This window comes from Phaethon aethereus (genome assembly GCF_964289735.1).
Source record: "Phaethon aethereus genome assembly, chromosome: 11".
Lineage (NCBI taxonomy): Eukaryota > Metazoa > Chordata > Aves > Phaethontiformes > Phaethontidae > Phaethon > Phaethon aethereus.
The window spans coordinates 18,613,694-18,634,029 of NC_138587.1; the positions used below are offsets into that span (position 1 = coordinate 18,613,694).

General features: G+C 53.5%; 1 protein-coding gene across 1 annotated transcript; it reads right to left on the reverse strand.

Moving 5' to 3' along the window:
- Positions 1-17,204: 17,204 nt before the first annotated feature.
- Positions 17,205-18,707, reverse strand: HYAL1 (hyaluronidase 1; the record flags this gene model as incomplete). Its single annotated transcript, XM_082004615.1, has 3 exons — positions 17,205-17,522; positions 17,591-17,680; positions 17,808-18,707. 3 exons carry the CDS (start codon positions 18,705-18,707, stop codon positions 17,205-17,207), a joined length of 1,308 nt encoding a protein of 435 aa, XP_081860741.1.
- Positions 18,708-20,336: the final 1,629 nt, after the last annotated feature.

Below are 20,336 nucleotides of genomic sequence, written 5' to 3' on the forward strand. Positions count from 1 at the left end.
ACCACAAAAAATACAGATCAGGCTCATCAGAACAACTTTGCTGCGACAGACCTCAACTGTCTGGGGACACTGATGCTGTTAACTGTTATTTTCACTGGTTACTTTTCTCCTACATTAGCATGAGTCAATAATTTTTATCTCTGGACGACAATAACTTAGATGGGTGAATCAATGAGATTTTTGTAACTAGTTTAGCTAGGTTGTGGTCAAGTTCCTCAGTTTCATTGGGGGGTTTAAGCTGTTCGATCCTTTGTTAAATTTCTTGGGAACTGCGCAAATGGAAGGCTGTGTTGCATTCAGTTGAGCCAGGTAACAGGGCTCTTTTTCTTTAAGATATTTTGCAATATTTCCCCAGATAAATGATAAGTGTGCAGGAGAAGAATAAAAGGTAGAAACATCAATTAGTCAACTGGCAAGCAAAAGTTACTACAATACAATTATTCATGTAATCAAGCTGTACCTCCTTTTTCCTTTCTCTGAGTTATTTTATCTACCCAGACTATAAGATCTTAAAAAATTAGGTGAACCCTTATCCTGAAGCATAGGAGCACGTTAAGGTACCACAAGACTGGGGACTTTCAGATATGTGGGAAGCCTTATCTTGGTGAGTGGGAATTCTCATCTCAAATCTGGTCAGACCCTAAGAGCTTGCCTGGCCTTTCTCAGGCTCTTTGGAAGGGGGGAATCTTGTTATGTGCATTGCTGGAGTGTTTGTCTGGCTATTTTTATGCTGCTCATTTTCTGTATGCGTGGCTGTAGTCAAGTGCTGCTTCTTGATCCCAGACAACTGAGATTTTTCCATAACCTTTGACTAGGAAAAAAAGTATCTTTCATCACAGCTTCCCTTCACCACAAGCAGCACGTAAGAAGATTATATAAATATTATATTAAGCACATTTTTGGCAAATTGCTTGCCTTAGTGTTGCACTTCTTTCCCCTAGTGTCTGTGTAGCAGAAGAAATAAATGGCATGCTCAGACCATGATAGAAATGAATACTCTGATGTATATTCCTTTTATTTCACTTGGGGATTCTTCATCAATTAACCGCCTTGTTATTTTAACTCTTACATTGATGTATCTAGCAAGAACACAGACTGAGGCATTCTAAAGATAAGATCCCGCTACTCTGTGTTACTGGTATTTCTGTATAAACCTGCATGTGTAGAAATAGTTTCTTCTTGCTTAGAAAACAAAGGTAAGGCTTACTTTGGTAGTTAACAGAAAACTAGCACTCTTCTTATACCATCTAGCCATAACTGAAGAGGAAGGGGTTTCATGACCCTTCTGACCAACATCTTGAAGAGTAGCTGCTAGTAGATTTTGGTGGTGGTTCCTCTTGGGTTCACCTGGTTTCATACACTGGTGGGGAGAATGCAGCTTTTCAAATCAATCCATTCAATTTGAATGTAATTTCTGATTCAACAAATTCTACAGGCAAATTGTCAAAGCAAACTGAACAAGTGTTAGTACACTAAATAAAAAGCATCGTAGGTATTTTTCAGTGTGAATAAATGCAGCATAGATTTTTGACAAAATCTGCATGATCTAACTAATTTTGTTAGGGTGGCAGAGGTGCAGGGAGAAAGGGGTAGTTTGTTTTAGGGAGGCTTTTCTGTTCTAGGCCAGTGAATATAAAGAGTCGCTTGTGCCCCAAGAGCTGGTTTATGCACTCAGGGAGAACAGGCTGGTTTCAGATGACCATATTCAAAGGTCACCACCTCCACTATTTTATAAAAGGAGAATAAGATTAAATACAGACCAGCCCTCTTCGCAGCTGCCTTGAAGACAAGGAAGCAAACACATGCCTTTCTGGTACTGTGCATATTCTGCTGATTCTCTGCACAACGCACGCTCCCCAGAGTATGTAGGATATTTGTGCTCAGACATCCACTGTAGTTCTGCATCACGCACCGTGACTGTATATAACACATTCCGGCAAAAGTCAGTCTTCCAACAACACTGCACCTGCTATGCTGGGTGCTGCAAGTTATCCATGTCCTCTTACTCTCTTTACAGATTTGTTGTTATGGTGAGAAAAGCCAGGCCTCAGATATTGAACTCCCTGTTATTGCAGCTGATATTTGCTGATGCATATTAAAATAAATAAGATAGTAAAGAATATATCCTTTGCGCTGAGGACAAGTTCAGTCTCAAAGTTGGTTTCTTCCCTCCCTCCCCCCCCCCCCCCCAGTTCCAGCTTAGTTTGTTTTTGCTGAAACTAACCCCAAACTCTGCCCAACAGCACAGCAGATTACAGCTATTTCTGTCCTTAATTGGGAATTATGACCAGTAATCTGTCAAATCAAATTTTTCCTCCTGAGAAGAGTAACAGTCAAATGCAGGACAGTGCATGCAAAATGTTTTGCTATAATATTTGGTGTTTGCTTTAAGTCTGCATCAGCAGATTAGGGCAGTGTTTGGAGCACTGTATGGTTTTATGCTTCACGTGTCATTGGATGAAAATTAGTTTGCAAGGTGTTTTACACAGCGCAAGCAAACAGCTTCACTCGAATCAGTTCACAAGGCCTTACTCTGCCCCTTCTTGGGCTATTGAAAACACTCCTGCTGACTTAGTAATGCCAGCACAGGACACTGATCAACCTGTTTTTAAAATCCCAGGGTGGAAAATAACTGAGAGAGGAGTTACTGCCAAATCAGAGCAGCGGAGATGCTGCAAATAGCACGAGTGTTCTGTCTCTGACGGTCCTGACTGCAATGAAGAACACAAACCACACGTTTCCCTAACAGAAAATGTGGAAGCCCTTGCAAGCCGCATACCAGCACTGCCTGTGGAAGACTTGAAACACTCAGAAGAAAGGAGCTGCTCCTGCACCTGCATTTTTGTGGTGAAAGTCCTGTTCTGGTGCCCAGCCCCATCGTTGGCAGATCAAAAAAATTACGGAACAAAGTAGGACAAGCTTCCAAATGCAGAGGCATTTTTTGTTTATATAACCTGAAGCTGGGTCTGCTGTTTGTGCTGGATGTTTAAACACTTGCTGAGAGCCTGCAAACCCTGCTTCAGGGTTTACTTTTTCAAGTAACTTCTGAAATTGCCATCTGTTGAATCAGAGGAATGATGTCTGATATCCCTGCTAGTGCTCTGCAACAAGGTATGTCAAATCCAGCCAGTCAGATGTCCAATCCACTCCACCAGCTGAGTCTGTGGTCCCTGAAGAGCATTTTAGATCGTTCTGAGATTTATTTTTTTTTTTTTTTTTTTAGATCTTTTCAGATCTTTCCTAGAAATACTTGAGCAAGAGAAAAGGTAAGAAGTGGGTGATTTTTTCACACACAAAACCCAAATACAAAGAGACTGTAAGGAAGAGCCACTTTCACTTCAGGTGACTGATAGCTGGAAGACCTTCTGTTCAATTCAGTGCTGCTCTGAGCGAGCAAAAGATGACAGCCTGAGCTGGGTTTCGGGTATAGGGTCTTACATTCAAGCTTCTGGAAATTATTTCTTTAGGGGTTGGTATTCTGAAACAGTAATCAGAAGTGAGCTTCAACATTGTATGTGAAAAAGGAGTTGCAAGTTTAGTTTAAAGTATTAATCGACAGGAAAGCAATGAAGCCTTGTGCACATCCTCGATGCTATTGTCAGAACATGGGGGTATGCTTTATTCAAAGACAACGAAACCTCTGTTGCTCTGGGTGGCACCTCGAGGTCGTCACACATTCAAGTGTCCTTGGAGGCAGTTTCTGTGTCGCCTCCTCCTCCTCCTGGTCTCATGTTTCTCTGAGATATCTCTCTCTAAGTCCTCTTAGCTGCTATGGTTGGGTGAGCTGCTTACCTGTACACTTGGGATACAGCAGAGCAGTGCTTGATCGGTAGTTAGGTGGGTTTTCTGTACGGAGCAGCCAAAACCCGTTCCCAGACTCACACATCCCCATCCTTCAGCACTAACAGGAGCAGCCGTCTCTGCTGACACACTGGTGGAGTCCTGCCTCTCCTCTGACTGTCATGTCTTGTACTGAACTTCAGTTGGATTAAGGTTGGTCTCACACACAGCAAGAGTTTTGCCGTCACTTCATGCAGCCTGACATCGGGTCAGTCGTAGGAACGCATTTTTACTCACTTCTTATCCCCAGGGCTGTGCTAATTTACATGCAGGTAGTGGGTGCTCATAGTCTAGAAACCTCAGCCAAAAGTGTATCTCCATTCACACGCCTCTAACACCACCACGCTGGCACTGAATATCAGCGTCTCCTCCAAAAGCAGAGCCTGTCTTCCTTTAGCTGCAGCGTGCTTGCACGCGTATGAAGCAACCTGAGCTCTTGGACAGTGATCAGCACTTGAGTGCCACAAGCCTCCACTGCAGAGTAAATAGTATTTTACGGACTCATATGCCATCTATTTAATTTCAAGCTGTACAGTTACTGTCACCTGCTTTTGGGAAGGATTTATTTTTTCCAAAAGAGCTGTGTACTTGTATGTCAAGTCCAAAGGCAACAGGAGCAGCTCAGCACCCAGCTGCAAGGGCTGCAGGAGAAGCAGTCTGGAGGAACCTGCTTCCCATTCTTCTGATTTTGGTTTTATACCTTTTATCCAAAGCTTTGGATGAAGTGAAATGCAATGGGTGCAGTGGGGTCCTAAAACAACTCCTGAGATCTCAAAATACAGTCACCCTCTTGGTTGTCTAACCATAGGTGCGGGCTGTTGATGCAAAGACAAAATTGAAAACACTATCTTAGTGTCTGACTAAACTAGCTGTTAACAATATGGGAAATTTCTCTGTCTCTACTGATTTTGACATTTTTAGTCAGGGAACAAGGCAGATAAGAACTTTCCTTATTAGCTAATTAACAGGCCTCTAATTTCCAACTTGTATCTGAAAATCCTGTGGATTGTTTGGGAGGACTTTCTTCCAGCTGTTCTATGCAAGACTTAATCTACACCTTACCATTCAGTTAAACTACTTTATGTCCTAGTCATGTCGAAGCACTTAAAGGCTTCTCACTAGTAGCATGTTCATTCTAGATCGTAAAATAATCTTTCTAATTTCAGAGCAATTAGCAGTTAATTTTTCACTGTTTGGGATAGTTACCATAGTAAGCACTTAAGATAAATTCTTTTTAGAGATAACATGTGGCTTAAGCTACCTAGACAAAAAATACTCAGTCGTTGAAATTAAAAGCTAGGCAATGTGTGAGGACAGTTTTAAGTGACAGACTGACCTTATTTTTTGACGCAGCATGTAGAAAAAGCCTAGAAATCAATTTTGTGTGAACCCTGTAATGCAGCGGACAAACAACCTCCGAGCACAGCAGATACCTCGGTCATCCTGAACACAGAAAACAGGAGCTGGCATGACGGCACCATAAGCATAAACCACCCAAGAGACGTGGAGCAGCCAGAAATGAGAACCACACAAAGGCCTGGGGCCGCTGTTGGATTGCTGCTGGCACCTCTTGCTTTGGCCCCTCTCCAGCACACTCCCGCTGAGCGTGGGCTCGCTCCGGTCCTGCAGATGGATTTGTAGAGTACTACACATTTACAAGGCGTAGCGTGGTTTTCAGACCTGAAAAAAAACCCAACCCAGCAGATGTTCAATGCTTCTAAGTTGTCTGTTGGCACAAAATGCAGTGTCTTTCTAGTCTCTATTCCTCGGAGTCTGGAGTAAGATAAGTTAGATTACATGAAATCCAGCATCTTGGGTGTCTTTAGATATACTGTAAGAGGCAAGGACTGAGGAATAGCTACAATAAGTAGGGTGAATAAAACAAATTCTCTTACACATTTAAAACTATTATTTGAAGGTGACAAACTGTGTTCATGCCCAAGCTTGCATTATTTCAACAACAAGAAAAAGAGCTGATCCAGGTTTCCAGCCTCACTTTTAAGACAAGCAAGCCAGCACCTACAGGTAGAGTTTCTTGCAGTGCTTATGCAGCTTCTGACAGTGTTAGACCCTTCTGCAGCTCCAGAGGAAGCGTCTCTTTCCTGATGCCTATTTCAATACTTCGTTCAGTTAATGGAATGAGATAACATACATTTCTGTGCCCAGCAGAAGCCCCAAACGAGCCCCTAACTATGCACCAGATAGACTAAAATCTCCAAGCACACAGCTGTGATACCTTCCAGGCATAAAAAGGACTTGAAATTCAGAGTCATTTTCTTTGTGTGAATACCAAGGTGAACTTTGCCTTCAATTTCAGCATTTAATACATCGCAAATATCAGATTCTCTGTAGCTTGGGAGGAGCCTGTTTGGGAGTTCATTAAATTAAACCATATCCCACATACAAAAAATACTAAGATAATATTGTTTCCAGCATTTACACACAACATTTACCAAGGTATCTCTATAAGAATTAGATTAAACAATTAATTCTGGGCCAAAATCCAATTATGACTAATTTTTTCAGGGGCTGACAGCTTGGCAAAGAACTTGGTAATACCCCGGTACATGTTTCCGAAAGTCGTGACTCAGGAATCCAAAGGTCTAGTCATGCCTTTATTAGTACCTTCTCAGATATTTATTCAATGTAATAAAAAGACATTACCATGTCAGCTGTAGTAAATCTGCAGAAAACAAATGGCGGTTATGCTGGGGTACGTACGAGCGCTGGGGGTCTTTGCTAACCCCAAGTTATTCTAGCCAGGATGATGTTGTTAGTAACTGCTTCTTGAAAGACATTTGTGCCCTGGAGAGAGCGTCTTCAAAACAGATGTTTGGAAACGATTTCATACTCATAGGGTTTTGTTGCCAAAACTGATGCAAGTGTGTCAGCTACAGCAGCTCTCCTACCTGTTACACTTAATGCTTCTGCATTTCACTAGTCCAGTGAGAAGGCAGGAGCCACCCTGCCCCCAGGAGAGGAAAGAAATAGCAAATCCCTGCCAAGCAGTTTCCCTTCCTTCTTTCTTTTTCCTCTTCGGAAAGAGCTGTCAGCCTGCCTTGCCTTTGTACTGGAATGCCACCAGAAGAAGTGGAGGGTTGGAGGAATCCTCGCCCTTTGCCCCAAGGCTTTCCCAGTGTCTTGGGCTACCTCCTCCTGTACCTGGCAGAAGCTTCTTCCTACTCACTCGCTGCTGCTCTTGGTGTTAAGGTGAAGGCAAATTTAAGGCAGATTTAACAGCTTGGATGAGGTTTCCTTACACTCAGCATCCAGTGACAAGACAACAAAGACCATAATGATGTTTCTGCAGTGTCACACGTACCCACCTGGAAAGCTCCCCCAGCGGGGCACTGGCATGCCCAGCACTGCAGCCGCCCCCGCTCCTCCCTGCGGACCCACTCCTGGATGCCACTGGACACAGCAGGGTCCTCTCATTGCCTACAGCCGTTCAACACAGCTTTATTGCCTTCTGGGCTCTGGAGTCCCACCACCGGCGGCTCTGGGAGGGAAAAGCAACAAAGGCTCTTCAGCAATTTCACCTCTGGTTGCTCCCTTCTGCCAGGGTGCCATTGTCAAACATCACCGTGATGTCACCACTACGCAGCACGGACTGATATCACAATGACATGTCAGAATATCCCATTGGTACCCGCAGTCAGACGGCGCCAGTCAGCCTTTGCTTGCGGACTGGCAGGACAAGGCCTGCTGTCCAGGGCCATGGCCAGCGAGGGAAACTTCTGTCCCGCTGGGGCAAAAGAAATGAGGAGGGAGCCGTCTCCCGCAAAAACACCATCCCTTTCTGCTCCGGGCGAGCTGGGGCAGCCGGCACACACAACTTCTCCTGGCCCTCCCGGGCAGGGGGGAAGGGCACCCTGGGACGCTGCCATACGAGCGACCAAGGAGGAGCAGAATATCCAAGCTGGCAGTGATGGACACGAGGCCACACGGGCTCCTCCTGTTTCCAGCGAGAGCATGGGCAAAGGCAACGGATTCGCATCCCTCTGCTTTCCACAAAAGCTTTGGATGATGGTGGAAAGCGACCAGTTTCGGTCCATTTGGTGGAGTGAGGGTGGAAAATGCGTGGCCATCAGTGAAGAGCTTTTCAAAGAGGAGGTGCTGGGCAGGGGAGGACCTCTGCGGGTTTTTGCCACACAGAGCATGAAGAGTTTCCTGCGGCAGATGAACCTCTATGGATTCACCAAACTGCAGCAGGATTTCCAAAGATCTGCCTCCCTGCCCGAATTCCTGGCAGAAGAAGCAGCAGCTTCTGCTCACAGCCAGGTACAGCCGTAACTTCACATCACATAAGGCCTTGCGACAGAGGAGATGGGGACGGTCGAGAGTGGTCTCCTTTTAATTTCCTTTGCAGGTCGTTCTCAGGAACGTTTGAGTTAGTCTTTCTGACTGGTAGAAACGCAGGGCAACTGTAGTTCGCTTATATCTGCTTCATTTGAAGCGGTTAATCAGAAAGACAGACTCAGCATAAGCTGATTTCCGTGAATGTCTTTGCTACGTGTCTTGCCATACCACATCGGAAGCTGTCCTGCTGCACCTGCTGAGTGCCAAGAAGATACATCCAAGGGCCCGAGTATTGCCTGCCTGCTCACTTCCACACTGAAGCTGCTGGAAAGTCAGCAGAGTTGGGTTTCAAAGGCAATTCTTACGCTTTTGGAAATCCTGCGCTGCTCTGCTCCCAGACGGCAAAAACCCAGGGGTGGCGATGACTGAACAGAACCGCCACGTAACGGTTTAGCCTGAGCTTTAGGTTTCAAATGCCCCCGAGAGTCCTTTTGAAGATCTGTGCTCGCCTTTTGCAATTCAGAGCCTTGGTTCTCAAAGCTGGGGCTTTTCCAGTCTTGGGATGGTGGCAACTCACTCTTCTCCTCTGCTTTTTTTTAGGTCCTCTACTACTATAACCCCAGCTTTAACAGAGAGCACCCCCACCTGCTGGGAAAGTGCAAGAGGAGAGTTGGCCTCAAGCGGAGAGCCCCAGATGCTCCGGCGGTGGACGAAAGGCCCCCCTCCGGAAACCCAGCTGGCCAGCCTGCAGGGGACACGCAGGCGTCTCCACCCGTGACAACCGCACCCACCAAGCGATGGGCAAAAGCACCTCCCAGCCTCGGCAGCACCCGTCCACCTCCACCGGCAGCTGCTCCCCCACTTCCACAGCCCGCCGGAGCAGCGGGCGGCGAGGGCTTCACACCGCTGGCCCTCTTCCTCCTTCAGACCCCACACGGCCTCCAGCGCGCTGCTCATGCTCCTCCACAGTTTGCAGTGCCCGTACTGGCAGCAGCCTCAGCTCTGCTGGGGCCATGGGCAGGCCATGGCCAAAGCCCAAGAGTCCCCCACTGCCCCACCTGCACCTGCAGCCCCAAGCCTGCAGACGGACCCCAACACGGCACAGCCTAGAGAGGGCACGGGGAGTCGGCAGCAAGGCACTAGTGTCTAATTAATAGCGTCGTTAATAGATAGAGCTTAATAGAGTTGGTAAGAAACTGAGTCTAGTAGAGTTGGTAATAAACTGTTGGAACAAGAAACCTTTCCCGGTTGTCTCGTCCTGTCCTGGTTGTACAGCAGAAGCCCAGACTGAGTTCATATTTCACCCACCAAAGTGGAAGCCACGGCTCCACAAGCCCTTCATAATCATTTTGCCCGACAATCCAGCCGAGATTCTCAGAAACCAGAGGTCCTGCAGGTACTTTGAGAGCCGCCCATGTCTGCGTAAACACCTCCCGCAGCAAACCAAAGCAGGAACACGGCCTGGCCAAAACGCACCTGATTCAATCTCTCCGCTTCCTGACCCTGCTGGAGCCGCAGGCAGGGCGAGCTGCTGGGCTGCCCCATCCCTGGCACCGCCACCCAGCAGCCAGGCCCCGGCTGGCCTCCAGCGTGCTGCTCCGGCACCGCACCCGCCTGCTCCTCCCGCACCACAGCTGCCGCCTTGGGCACCAGGGCTGGGCTTGCTCACCTTCCCCTCGCGCAGCCCGGCGCGGCAGCCGGGCCCGTCCCCTCGGCTGGCCTGTCTCCCTACTGCACCTACCATGGTGTATTGGGTTTGCCAGGCAAGGTTTTGGTAGCCGGAGGCTGCGTGCGTGGCTTCTATGAGAAGCTGCTAGAAGCTTCCGCTGTGTCTGACAGAGCCAGGGCCAGCCGGCTCCAAGATGGCCCCACCGGTGGCCAAGGCCAAGCCCACCAGGGACTGTGGCAGCACTTCTGGGATGACATAGTCATGAAGGAAAAAAACCCAAACCAGCACAGCAACTGCGGCCGGAGAGAGGAGTGAGAATGCGTGAGAGGAACGAGAATGCGTGAGAGGAACAGCTCTGCAGACACCCAGGTCAGTGAAGGAGGAGGGCAAGAGGGGCTCCAGGTGCCAGAGCAGAGATTCCCCAGCAGCCCGTGGAGAAGCCCATGGTGAGGCCGGCTGTGCCCCTGTAGCCCGTGGAGCTCCACGCTGGAGCAGATCTCCACCTGCGGCCCGGGGAGGACCCCACGCAGGAGCAGGGGGATGCCCGACGGAGGCTGTGAGCCTGTGGGAGGCCCATGCTGGAGCAGGCTCCTGGCAGGACCTGTGGCCCCATGGAGACAGAAACCCATGCTGGAGCAGGCTGCCCAGCACTGCAGCCGCCCCCGCTCCTCCCTGCGGACCCACTCCTGGATGCCACTGGACACAGCAGGGTCCTCTCATTGCCTACAGCCGTTCAACACAGCTTTATTGCCTAATGGGCTCTGGACTCCCACCACCGGCAGCTCTGGGAGGGAAAAGCAACAAAGGCTCTTCAGCAATTTCTGCTCTGGCTGCTCCCTTCTGCCAGGGTGCCATTGTCAAACATCACCGTGATGTCACCACTACGCAGCACGGACTGATATCACAATGACATGTCAGAATATCCCATTGGTACCCGCAGTCAGACGGCGCCAGTCAGCCTTTGCTTGCGGACTGGCAGGACAAGGCCTGGCTGTCCAGGGCCATGGCCAGCGAGGGAAACTTCTGTCCCGCTGGGGCAAAAGAAATGAGGAGGGAGCCGTCTCCCGCAGAAACACCGTCCCTTTCTGCTCCGGGCGAGCTGGGGCAGCCGGCACACACAACTTCTCCTGGCCCTCCCGGGCAGGGGGGAAGGGCACCCTGGGACGCTGCCATACGAGCGACCAAGGAGGAGCAGAATATCCAAGCTGGCAGTGATGGACACGAGGCCACACGGGCTCCTCCTGTTTCCAGCGAGAGCATGGGCAAAGGCAACGGATTCGCATCCCTCTGCTTTCCACAAAAGCTTTGGATGATGGTGGAAAGCGACCAGTTTCGGTCCATTTGGTGGAGTGAGGGTGGAAAATGCGTGGCCATCAGTGAAGAGCTTTTCAAAGAGGAGGTGCTGGGCAGGGGAGGACCTCTGCGGGTTTTTGCCACACAGAGCATGAAGAGTTTCCTGCGGCAGATGAACCTCTATGGATTCACCAAACTGCAGCAGGATTTCCAAAGATCTGCCTCCCTGCCCGAATTCCTGGCAGAAGAAGCAGCAGCTTCTGCTCACAGCCAGGTACAGCCGTAACTTCACATCACATAAGGCCTTGCGACAGAGGAGATGGGGACGGTCGAGAGTGGTCTCCTTTTAATTTCCTTTGCAGGTCATTCTCAGGAACGTTTGAGTTAGTCTTTCTGACTGGTAGAAACGCAGGGCAACTGTAGTTCGCTTATATCTGCTTCATTTGAAGCGGTTAATCAGAAAGACAGACTCAGCATAAGCTGATTTCCGTGAATGTCTTTGCTACGTGTCTTGCCATACCACATCGGAAGCTGTCCTGCTGCACCTGCTGAGTGCCAAGAAGATACATCCAAGGGCCCGAGTATTGCCTGCCTGCTCACTTCCACACTGAAGCTGCTGGAAAGTCAGCAGAGTTGGGTTTCAAAGGCAATTCTTACGCTTTTGGAAATCCTGCGCTGCTCTGCTCCCAGACGGCAAAAACCCAGGGGTGGCGATGACTGAACAGAACCGCCACGTAACGGTTTAGCCTGAGCTTTAGGTTTCAAATGCCCCCGAGAGTCCTTTTGAAGATCTGTGCTCGCCTTTTGCAATTCAGAGCCTTGGTTCTCAAAGCTGGGGCTTTTCCAGTCTTGGGATGGTGGCAACTCACTCTTCTCCTCTGCTTTTTTTTAGGTCCTCTACTACTATAACCCCAGCTTTAACAGAGAGCACCCCCACCTGCTGGGAAAGTGCAAGAGGAGAGTTGGCCTCAAGCGGAGAGCCCCAGATGCTCCGGCGGTGGACGAAAGGCCCCCCTCCGGAAACCCAGCTGGCCAGCCTGCAGGGGACACGCAGGCGTCTCCACCCGTGACAACCGCACCCACCAAGCGATGGGCAAAAGCACCTCCCAGCCTCGGCAGCACCCGTCCACCTCCACCGGCAGCTGCTCCCCCACTTCCACAGCCCGCCGGAGCAGCGGGCGGCGAGGGCTTCACACCGCTGGCCCTCTTCCTCCTTCAGACCCCACACGGCCTCCAGCGCGCTGCTCATGCTCCTCCACAGTTTGCAGTGCCCGTACTGGCAGCAGCCTCAGCTCTGCTGGGGCCATGGGCAGGCCATGGCCAAAGCCCAAGAGTCCCCCACTGCCCCACCTGCACCTGCAGCCCCAAGCCTGCAGACGGACCCCAACACGGCACAGCCTAGAGAGGGCACGGGGAGTCGGCAGCAAGGCACTAGTGTCTAATTAATAGCGTCGTTAATAGATAGAGCTTAATAGAGTTGGTAAGAAACTGAGTCTAGTAGAGTTGGTAATAAACTGTTGGAACAAGAAACCTTTCCCGGTTGTCTCGTCCTGTCCTGGTTGTACAGCAGAAGCCCAGACTGAGTTCATATTTCACCCACCAAAGTGGAAGCCACGGCTCCACAAGCCCTTCATAATCATTTTGCCCGACAATCCAGCCGAGATTCTCAGAAACCAGAGGTCCTGCAGGTACTTTGAGAGCCGCCCATGTCTGCGTAAACACCTCCCGCAGCAAACCAAAGCAGGAACACGGCCTGGCCAAAACGCACCTGATTCAATCTCTCCGCTTCCTGACCCTGCTGGAGCCGCAGGCAGGGCGAGCTGCTGGGCTGCCCCATCCCTGGCACCGCCACCCAGCAGCCAGGCCCCGGCTGGCCTCCAGCGTGCTGCTCCGGCACCGCACCCGCCTGCTCCTCCCGCACCACAGCTGCCGCCTTGGGCACCAGGGCTGGGCTTGCTCACCTTCCCCTCGCGCAGCCCGGCGCGGCAGCCGGGCCCGTCCCCTCGGCTGGCCTGTCTCCCTACTGCACCTACCATGGTGTATTGGGTTTGCCAGGCAAGGTTTTGGTAGCCGGAGGCTGCGTGCGTGGCTTCTATGAGAAGCTGCTAGAAGCTTCCGCTGTGTCTGACAGAGCCAGGGCCAGCCGGCTCCAAGATGGCCCCACCGGTGGCCAAGGCCAAGCCCACCAGGGACTGTGGCAGCACTTCTGGGATGACATAGTCATGAAGGAAAAAAACCCAAACCAGCACAGCAACTGCGGCCGGAGAGAGGAGTGAGAATGCGTGAGAGGAACGAGAATGCGTGAGAGGAACAGCTCTGCAGACACCCAGGTCAGTGAAGGAGGAGGGCAAGAGGGGCTCCAGGTGCCAGAGCAGAGATTCCCCAGCAGCCCGTGGAGAAGCCCATGGTGAGGCCGGCTGTGCCCCTGTAGCCCGTGGAGCTCCACGCTGGAGCAGATCTCCACCTGCGGCCCGGGGAGGACCCCACGCAGGAGCAGGGGGATGCCCGACGGAGGCTGTGAGCCTGTGGGAGGCCCATGCTGGAGCAGGCTCCTGGCAGGACCTGTGGCCCCATGGAGACAGAAACCCATGCTGGAGCAGGCTGCCCAGCACTGCAGCCGCCCCCGCTCCTCCCTGCGGACCCACTCCTGGATGCCACTGGACACAGCAGGGTCCTCTCATTGCCTACAGCCGTTCAACACAGCTTTATTGCCTAATGGGCTCTGGACTCCCACCACCGGCGGCTCTGGGAGGGAAAAGCAACAAAGGCTCTTCAGCAATTTCTGCTCTGGCTGCTCCCTTCTGCCAGGGTGCCATTGTCAAACATCACCGTGATGTCACCACTACGCAGCACGGACTGATATCACAATGACATGTCAGAATATCCCATTGGTACCCGCAGTCAGACGGCGCCAGTCAGCCTTTGCTTGCGGACTGGCAGGACAAGGCCTGGCTGTCCAGGGCCATGGCCAGCGAGGGAAACTTCTGTCCCGCTGGGGCAAAAGAAATGAGGAGGGAGCCGTCTCCCGCAGAAACACCGTCCCTTTCTGCTCCGGGCGAGCTGGGGCAGCCGGCACACATGTTTTCTCCTGGCCCTCCTGGGCAGGGGGGAAGAGCACCCTGGGACGCTGCCGTTCAAGCGACCAAGGAGGAGCAGAATATCCAAGCCGGCAGTGATGGACACGAGGCCACACGGGCTCCTCCTGTTTCCAGCGAGAGCATGGGCGAAGGCAACGGATTCGCATCCCTCTGCTTTCCACAAAAGCTTTGGATGATGGTGGAAAGCGACCAGTTTCGGTCCATTTGGTGGAGTGAGGGTGGAAAATGCGTGGCCATCAGTGAAGAGCTTTTCAAAGAGGAGGTGCTGGGCAGGGGAGGACCTCTGCGGGTTTTTGCCACACAGAGCATGAAGAGTTTCCTGCGGCAGATGAACCTTTACGGATTCACCAAACTGCAGCAGGATTTCCAAAGATCTGCCTCCCTGCCCGAATTCCTGGCAGAAGAAGCAGCAGCTTCTGCTCACAGCCAGGTACAGCCGTAACTTCACATCACATAAGGCCTTGCGACAGAGGAGATGGGGACAGTCGAGAGTGGTCTCCTTTTAATTTCCTTTGCAGGTCGTTCTCAGGAACGTTTGAGTTAGTCTTTCTGACTGGTAGAAACGCAGGGCAACTGTAGTTCGCTTATATCTGCTTCAGACTTGGTGTAAGCTGATTTCCGTGAATGTCTTTGCTACGTGTCTTGCCGTACCACATCGGAAGCTGTCCTGCTGCACCTGCTGAGTGCCAAGAAGATACATCCAAGGGCCCGAGTATTGCCTGCCTGCTCACTTCCACACTGAAGCTGCTGGAAAGTCGGCAGAGTTGGGTTTCAAAGGCAATTCTTACGCTTTTGGAAATCCTGCGCTGCTCTGCTCCCAGACGGCAAAAACCCAGCGGTGGCGATGACTGAACAGAACCGCCACATAACAGTTTAGCCTGAGCTTTAGGTTTCAAACGCCCCCGAGAGTCCTTTTGAAGATCCGTGCTCGCCTTTTGCAATTCAGAGCTTTGGTTCTCAAAGCTGGGGCTTTTCCAGTCTTGGGATGGTGGCAACTAACTCTTCTCCTTTGCTTTTTTTTAGGTCCTCTACTACTATAACCCCAGCTTTAACAGAGAGCACCCCCACCTGCTGGGAAAGTGCAAGAGGAGAGTTGGCCTCAAGCGGAGAGCCCCAGATGCTCCGGCGGTGGACGAAAGGCCCCCCTCCGGAAACCCAGCTGGCCAGCCTGCAGGGGACACGCAGGCGTCTCCACCCGTGACAACCGCACCCACCAAGCGATGGGCAAAAGCACCTCCCGGCCTCGGCAGCACCCCTCCACCTCCACCAGCAGCTGCTCCCCCACTTCCACAGCCCGCCGGAGCAGCGGGCAGCGAGGGCTTCACACCGCTGGCCCTCTTCCTCCTTCAGACCCCACACGGCCTCCGGCGCGCTGCTCATGCTCCTCCACAGTTTGCAGCGCCCGTGCTGGCAGCAGCCACAGCTCTGCTGGGGCCATGGGCAGGCCATGGCCAAAGCCCAAGAGTCCCCCACTGCCCCACCTGCACCTGCAGCCCCAAGCCTGCAGACGGACCCCAGCACGGCACAGCCTAGAGAGGGCACGGGGAGTCGGCAGCAAGGCACTGGTGTCTAATTAATAGCGTCGTTAATAGATAGAGCTTAATAGAGTTGGTAAGAAACTGAGCCTAGTAGAGTTGGTAATAAACTGTTGGAACAATAAAGCTTTTCCAGTTGCCCTCTCCTCTCTCTGCACAGCATAACCCCAGGCTGAGTTCCTCGTTCACCACCCAAGCACCATGCAGAAGCAACTGATCTGCCACCAGTTTAACCATTTCTTATCCCATCCCAACATGCTTTCTTAGCACTGTAGAGCAAAAGCCAGAATGAGGGTTGCATGATGCACACAGTGGGGATACTCTTCCCTATGACAACTATGAATGAGAGGACCTCTCTTCTGCAGAGACAATCTTCCAAGGCCATGCCAGGAGGCCAGGACCTCACAAGTCCTGGGACCCTTCGGGTGACACGGCTGGGCCATAGAGCCATGGCTCAGCTTCTACCAGGAGGAGACAACCCATCACCCCGCGACTGAAGGAAGAACCTCTGGTAACAGCATTTACCAGGGCCCAGATTAGCAAAGAAGATTTAACTGAAGCATCTAAACTAGATGCTGCTTCATGCTGTCCTTCCTTTCCAACAGAGCAGGGGGTTAATTTCTTGGCGAGAGCTGGCTTGTCACACATACTACAGTGGATAGTCCATGCTTTGCAGTGGCTTACGTTACTAGCATAAGAAATAAGGGTGGAAGTTTGTAAGTCAAACATGCAGTGCTATGCAGCACAACCCCATCATGGAGAGATTGCCCAAATTAGGGCCTAAGATCAGAAAACTGAGTATGTGATTTCCCCCATCCAAAATTGAACTTCCAGATGAAGATGCCAACATCTTCATCTAAGCTGGACCAAGGAAGCAGTGGTCCATCTCATGCCTTCTCCCAGTTGCTTTAAAATAGGTATTACTGAGCCAGCAGCCTGGGTTACAGAAATTGGCGCTTTCATATCATTCAAGGGCTGTACTGGTTTGCATATAGTCATCTAGAAGAAAATCAAAGTGAGGGCACTGGTTTCACACCATAGCCCTCTGTGCCTAGTGAGGGGCTGGGGGGCCCACACTCCCACAGCCACAAAGGCGTGTCTTTTCACCCCTATTGCCTCTGCTCTCTGGCTGCTCCCCATTATTTCCCCTTTTCTCATCCTCTTCCCCCATTATCCCCCTTCCTATGTCTTTTCCCATAAATTTTCCCCTTTTTGTTATGGCTTCTCCGAGGTGTTACACTCCCAGACCCCCTGGCACAGCCCTTGGCAGCATCCCAAGGCACCGTCAGTGTCGCTGGGGGACCCTCCCACCCCAAAATGTGCCATGGCAGAAGACAAAGAGTCATTTGCAGGTGCCTACCGGTTTTATTAGCAGCCCTGTGGTCAGGTTCCCAACCCCATGGCGAGGGTGCTGGGGCACGAGGTGGTGTCACCCTGCCCATCCTGGTGTCCCCAGCATGGTGGGGAAGCTCACTCAGTGAAGCCCTGGGTGTCACAGCGGGGTCCCTGCCACTTGTCATAGCACTGACAGCTGAACTCCTCGGCCAGCCGGGAGAAGTCGTCACCGGCCTCCAGGCTCTGCGCCACCAGCCAGGGCTTGCCGGCTTGCAGGTCGATGGTGAAGCGGAAGGGGTCGAGGTGGAGGAAGCCGTGCTTGTTCTTCTGGCGCACGCAGCGGCCCCGGCCAGAGCACAGGCTCTGGCTGCACAGATCGGCGCTGGCTGTCACGTTGACAATGTAATGGCCCAGGGGCCCCTCCACATAGTCCTTCAGCCTCAGGCACATCTCCTGCAACGGCACTCAGCGTCACAGCCCTGCGCGGCCAGGGAACAGGGGGTGCCACCCACCACACTTACCTTAGAGGTGCTGTAGTTGAGGCTGCCCCAGAGGACGATGCCGGCAGCGCCCTGAGCTGCACTCTCCCCAATGGTGTTCATCAGGTCCTCCTGCACCCAAGGGGAGAGGAGAAGTCAACGGTGCACAAAGCCCTTACAAAACTCTGGCAGTGCTAAAGACTCCCCAATGCCAACCCATCAGCCCGAGAAGTGCCCACCATCCCCACGTCCCCATCACCTGGGAGAGGAAGTCAACAGTGCAGTCGAAGGCGATCTGGGAGTAGGGCAGGACAGGGATGCCGTTGTCAAGGACACCGTGCTGGACAGCAAAGGCCTCAGCCACGCGGTGCCGGACGTAAGGGAGTGCCTTGTTGGTGCCATTGAAACGGGGGGGCAGGTAGATGCTGGGGTAGAGCGCCCGGCTGCTCTCCCAGAGCCACCACAGCTCCTTGTTCCTCTGCTGCTCCACCACTGGGCACGTCCCAGTGTAGGGCAGGCTGTTGAAGTTGTTATTGTAGCAGTTGGGGAAGCCATAGAAACCCCAGTAGCCATCGGGACGGAGGGTCTTGCCCAGCTCCAGGGTCTGCTCCATGAATTTGCGAGCGCTCTGCTCAAACTGCTGCTTGGCTACCCGCTTCACCAGCTTGGGGGGCCACTGTGGGTGCTGCTGCCGCACCAGCTCCTCCGATTTGTGCTGGTAGATGTCCATGGAGGCCCAGTTGCGGATCCACAGGGGGCGCCACTTCTCCCAGTCGATGACAGCCAGCCCATCGTAGGCAGGGCTGGGCAGGGTGTCCTCGATGTCCCGGATGGCCTGGTGGAGGTGGGCCTGCAGGCTGGTGTTTTGGGGGAGCCCCCCATTCACCGGCACCCCACTGGCCGTGTAGTAAGGGAGGAGCCCCAGCTCCTTGGTGTAGAAGAGGGTGATGTCCTGCCCGATGAAGGACTGCTGGTTGTTGGCCAACACATCGAAGATCTCCAAGTTGAGGTTGACATTGTACTTCTTGCTGCAGCGCTCAGTGGGGATGTTCCAGATGGTGATGAAGGGGCGGTTGACAAGGACGGGGCCGGGCCCCCCAGCATGGGCCAGGGCAGGCAGGAGCAGCAGAAGGACCCAGCAGGACCATCCCGATGCCATGGTGCCGGCAGGTGCAGGATAGGTTCCTGAGATGCCTGGGGAGAGCCAAGATGAGCTGAGACCTGGGCAGACCTTGACGCTTTTATCCCCAGGCTCAGCCGGGGCCAGCGTTAATCCACACCCCAATCCCCAAGCAGTGCCAGTCACCTGGGGTCACCTGTCCCACCCCCCCACAAAGTCCTCAAAGTATCAGCAGCTGAAGCCCAGCACGGCAGCCCCGGAGAGGGGACGGCAGCGTGCCAGCCCCAGTTAATGGCTGGCGGCGGCAGGCCCGGCTGGGGAGGAATGCGCAGAGTCAACACCCGGTGACAGGCCGGCGATGAGCTGGGCTGGAAAGACAAACAGACACGGACGGGGGCTGGGGCAAGGTCACGGTGACGGACGTGGGCTGCGCCGGGCGGGCGCCGCTGAGGAAGCGCAGAGCTCCATTAGACGGCAGGAGGAGGGCACGGCTGGGAGGAAGCTCACAGCATCGGGCAGGACCTGGCAGGACACAGCCTGAGGAACGGTGGTGGCACAGGAGGGCACCTGGGGACACGCGTGGCATAGGACAGTAGCCGCAGGAGGGCACAGTTTGGGGACGCTCACGCGTCGGACAGCAGCGACAGGAGGGCACCGGCTGGGACCACGCACAGCAGCCGAAGGGTGCCGGCAGGCAGGTGGGTGTGCCACGCAGGGGCGGGCGTCCTGGCACCGCGGGGCCAGGCCGTGCCCACGGGCACACCAAGGACGGGGCAGCGCCGGGAGCGGCTGTAAGGGCATGGGCAAAGGCAGAGCAGGGCTGCGCCGGGGACACTGTGGCACGGGGACAGGAGCCACGCGAGGGCAGCGCTCGGGGACACCCGCAGCACAGCCGTGCCCCGGCCCCCGCAGGGCTATACCCACCCCCGGCCGTGGCGCACAGGACGGCGTCCCCACGCGGCTGTCCCCGTCCCGGGGGGGAGAGGGGGGCGCCGCCCCCGCAGCCCGGATCCTGCCGTGCCCGTCGACCACGCCCCGAGGCGGGGCCAAGGGCGTGTCTCCGGCGCGAGGTGTGGTCAAGGCAGTCCGGTGGGTGCGGCAGGAGGCGCGGCTTGGGCGGAGTCTGCAGCAAGAGGCGTGGCCCAAGGGAGCCCGGGGGCGGTCCCGCGGCAGCCTCCACGTGGGTGGCCCGGCCGTGGTTGCATGCCGCGGCTCCCACGGCGGAACTTTAACCTGCAGACCCATGGCCCCGTGCCCCCACCCCAGCCCAGGGAGGCCCTGCCAGGTAGCAGGGTCAGGCAACAGTAAGGTGACCTGTGGTTTCCCCCCCCCCCACCAAATCAGCCCACACCCCACTCTTACTCCACCCAGTTTTATTCGAGGTAAAGTACTGTGGTGCAGGGCAGCGCACAGGGGCTCAGCACCACACAGCACCCACTCCCTGCCCCCATCCTTCTCCTTACAACAGGAGAGGGCCCCCCCTGCCCTCCATCCCCATGGGGGGCACCTGCCCCACAACAGGGAAGGCAGAAGTGGGGCAACAACAACAGTGAGGGGCAGACCCCTATAGCAAGCTGCCTCACAGGCAGGGCAGGGATATCTTAAATAAGTCCCCTACACCACCACAGAAAGGGGGTGCTGGGGGGGGGCTAGCTCAGTCCAGGGGTG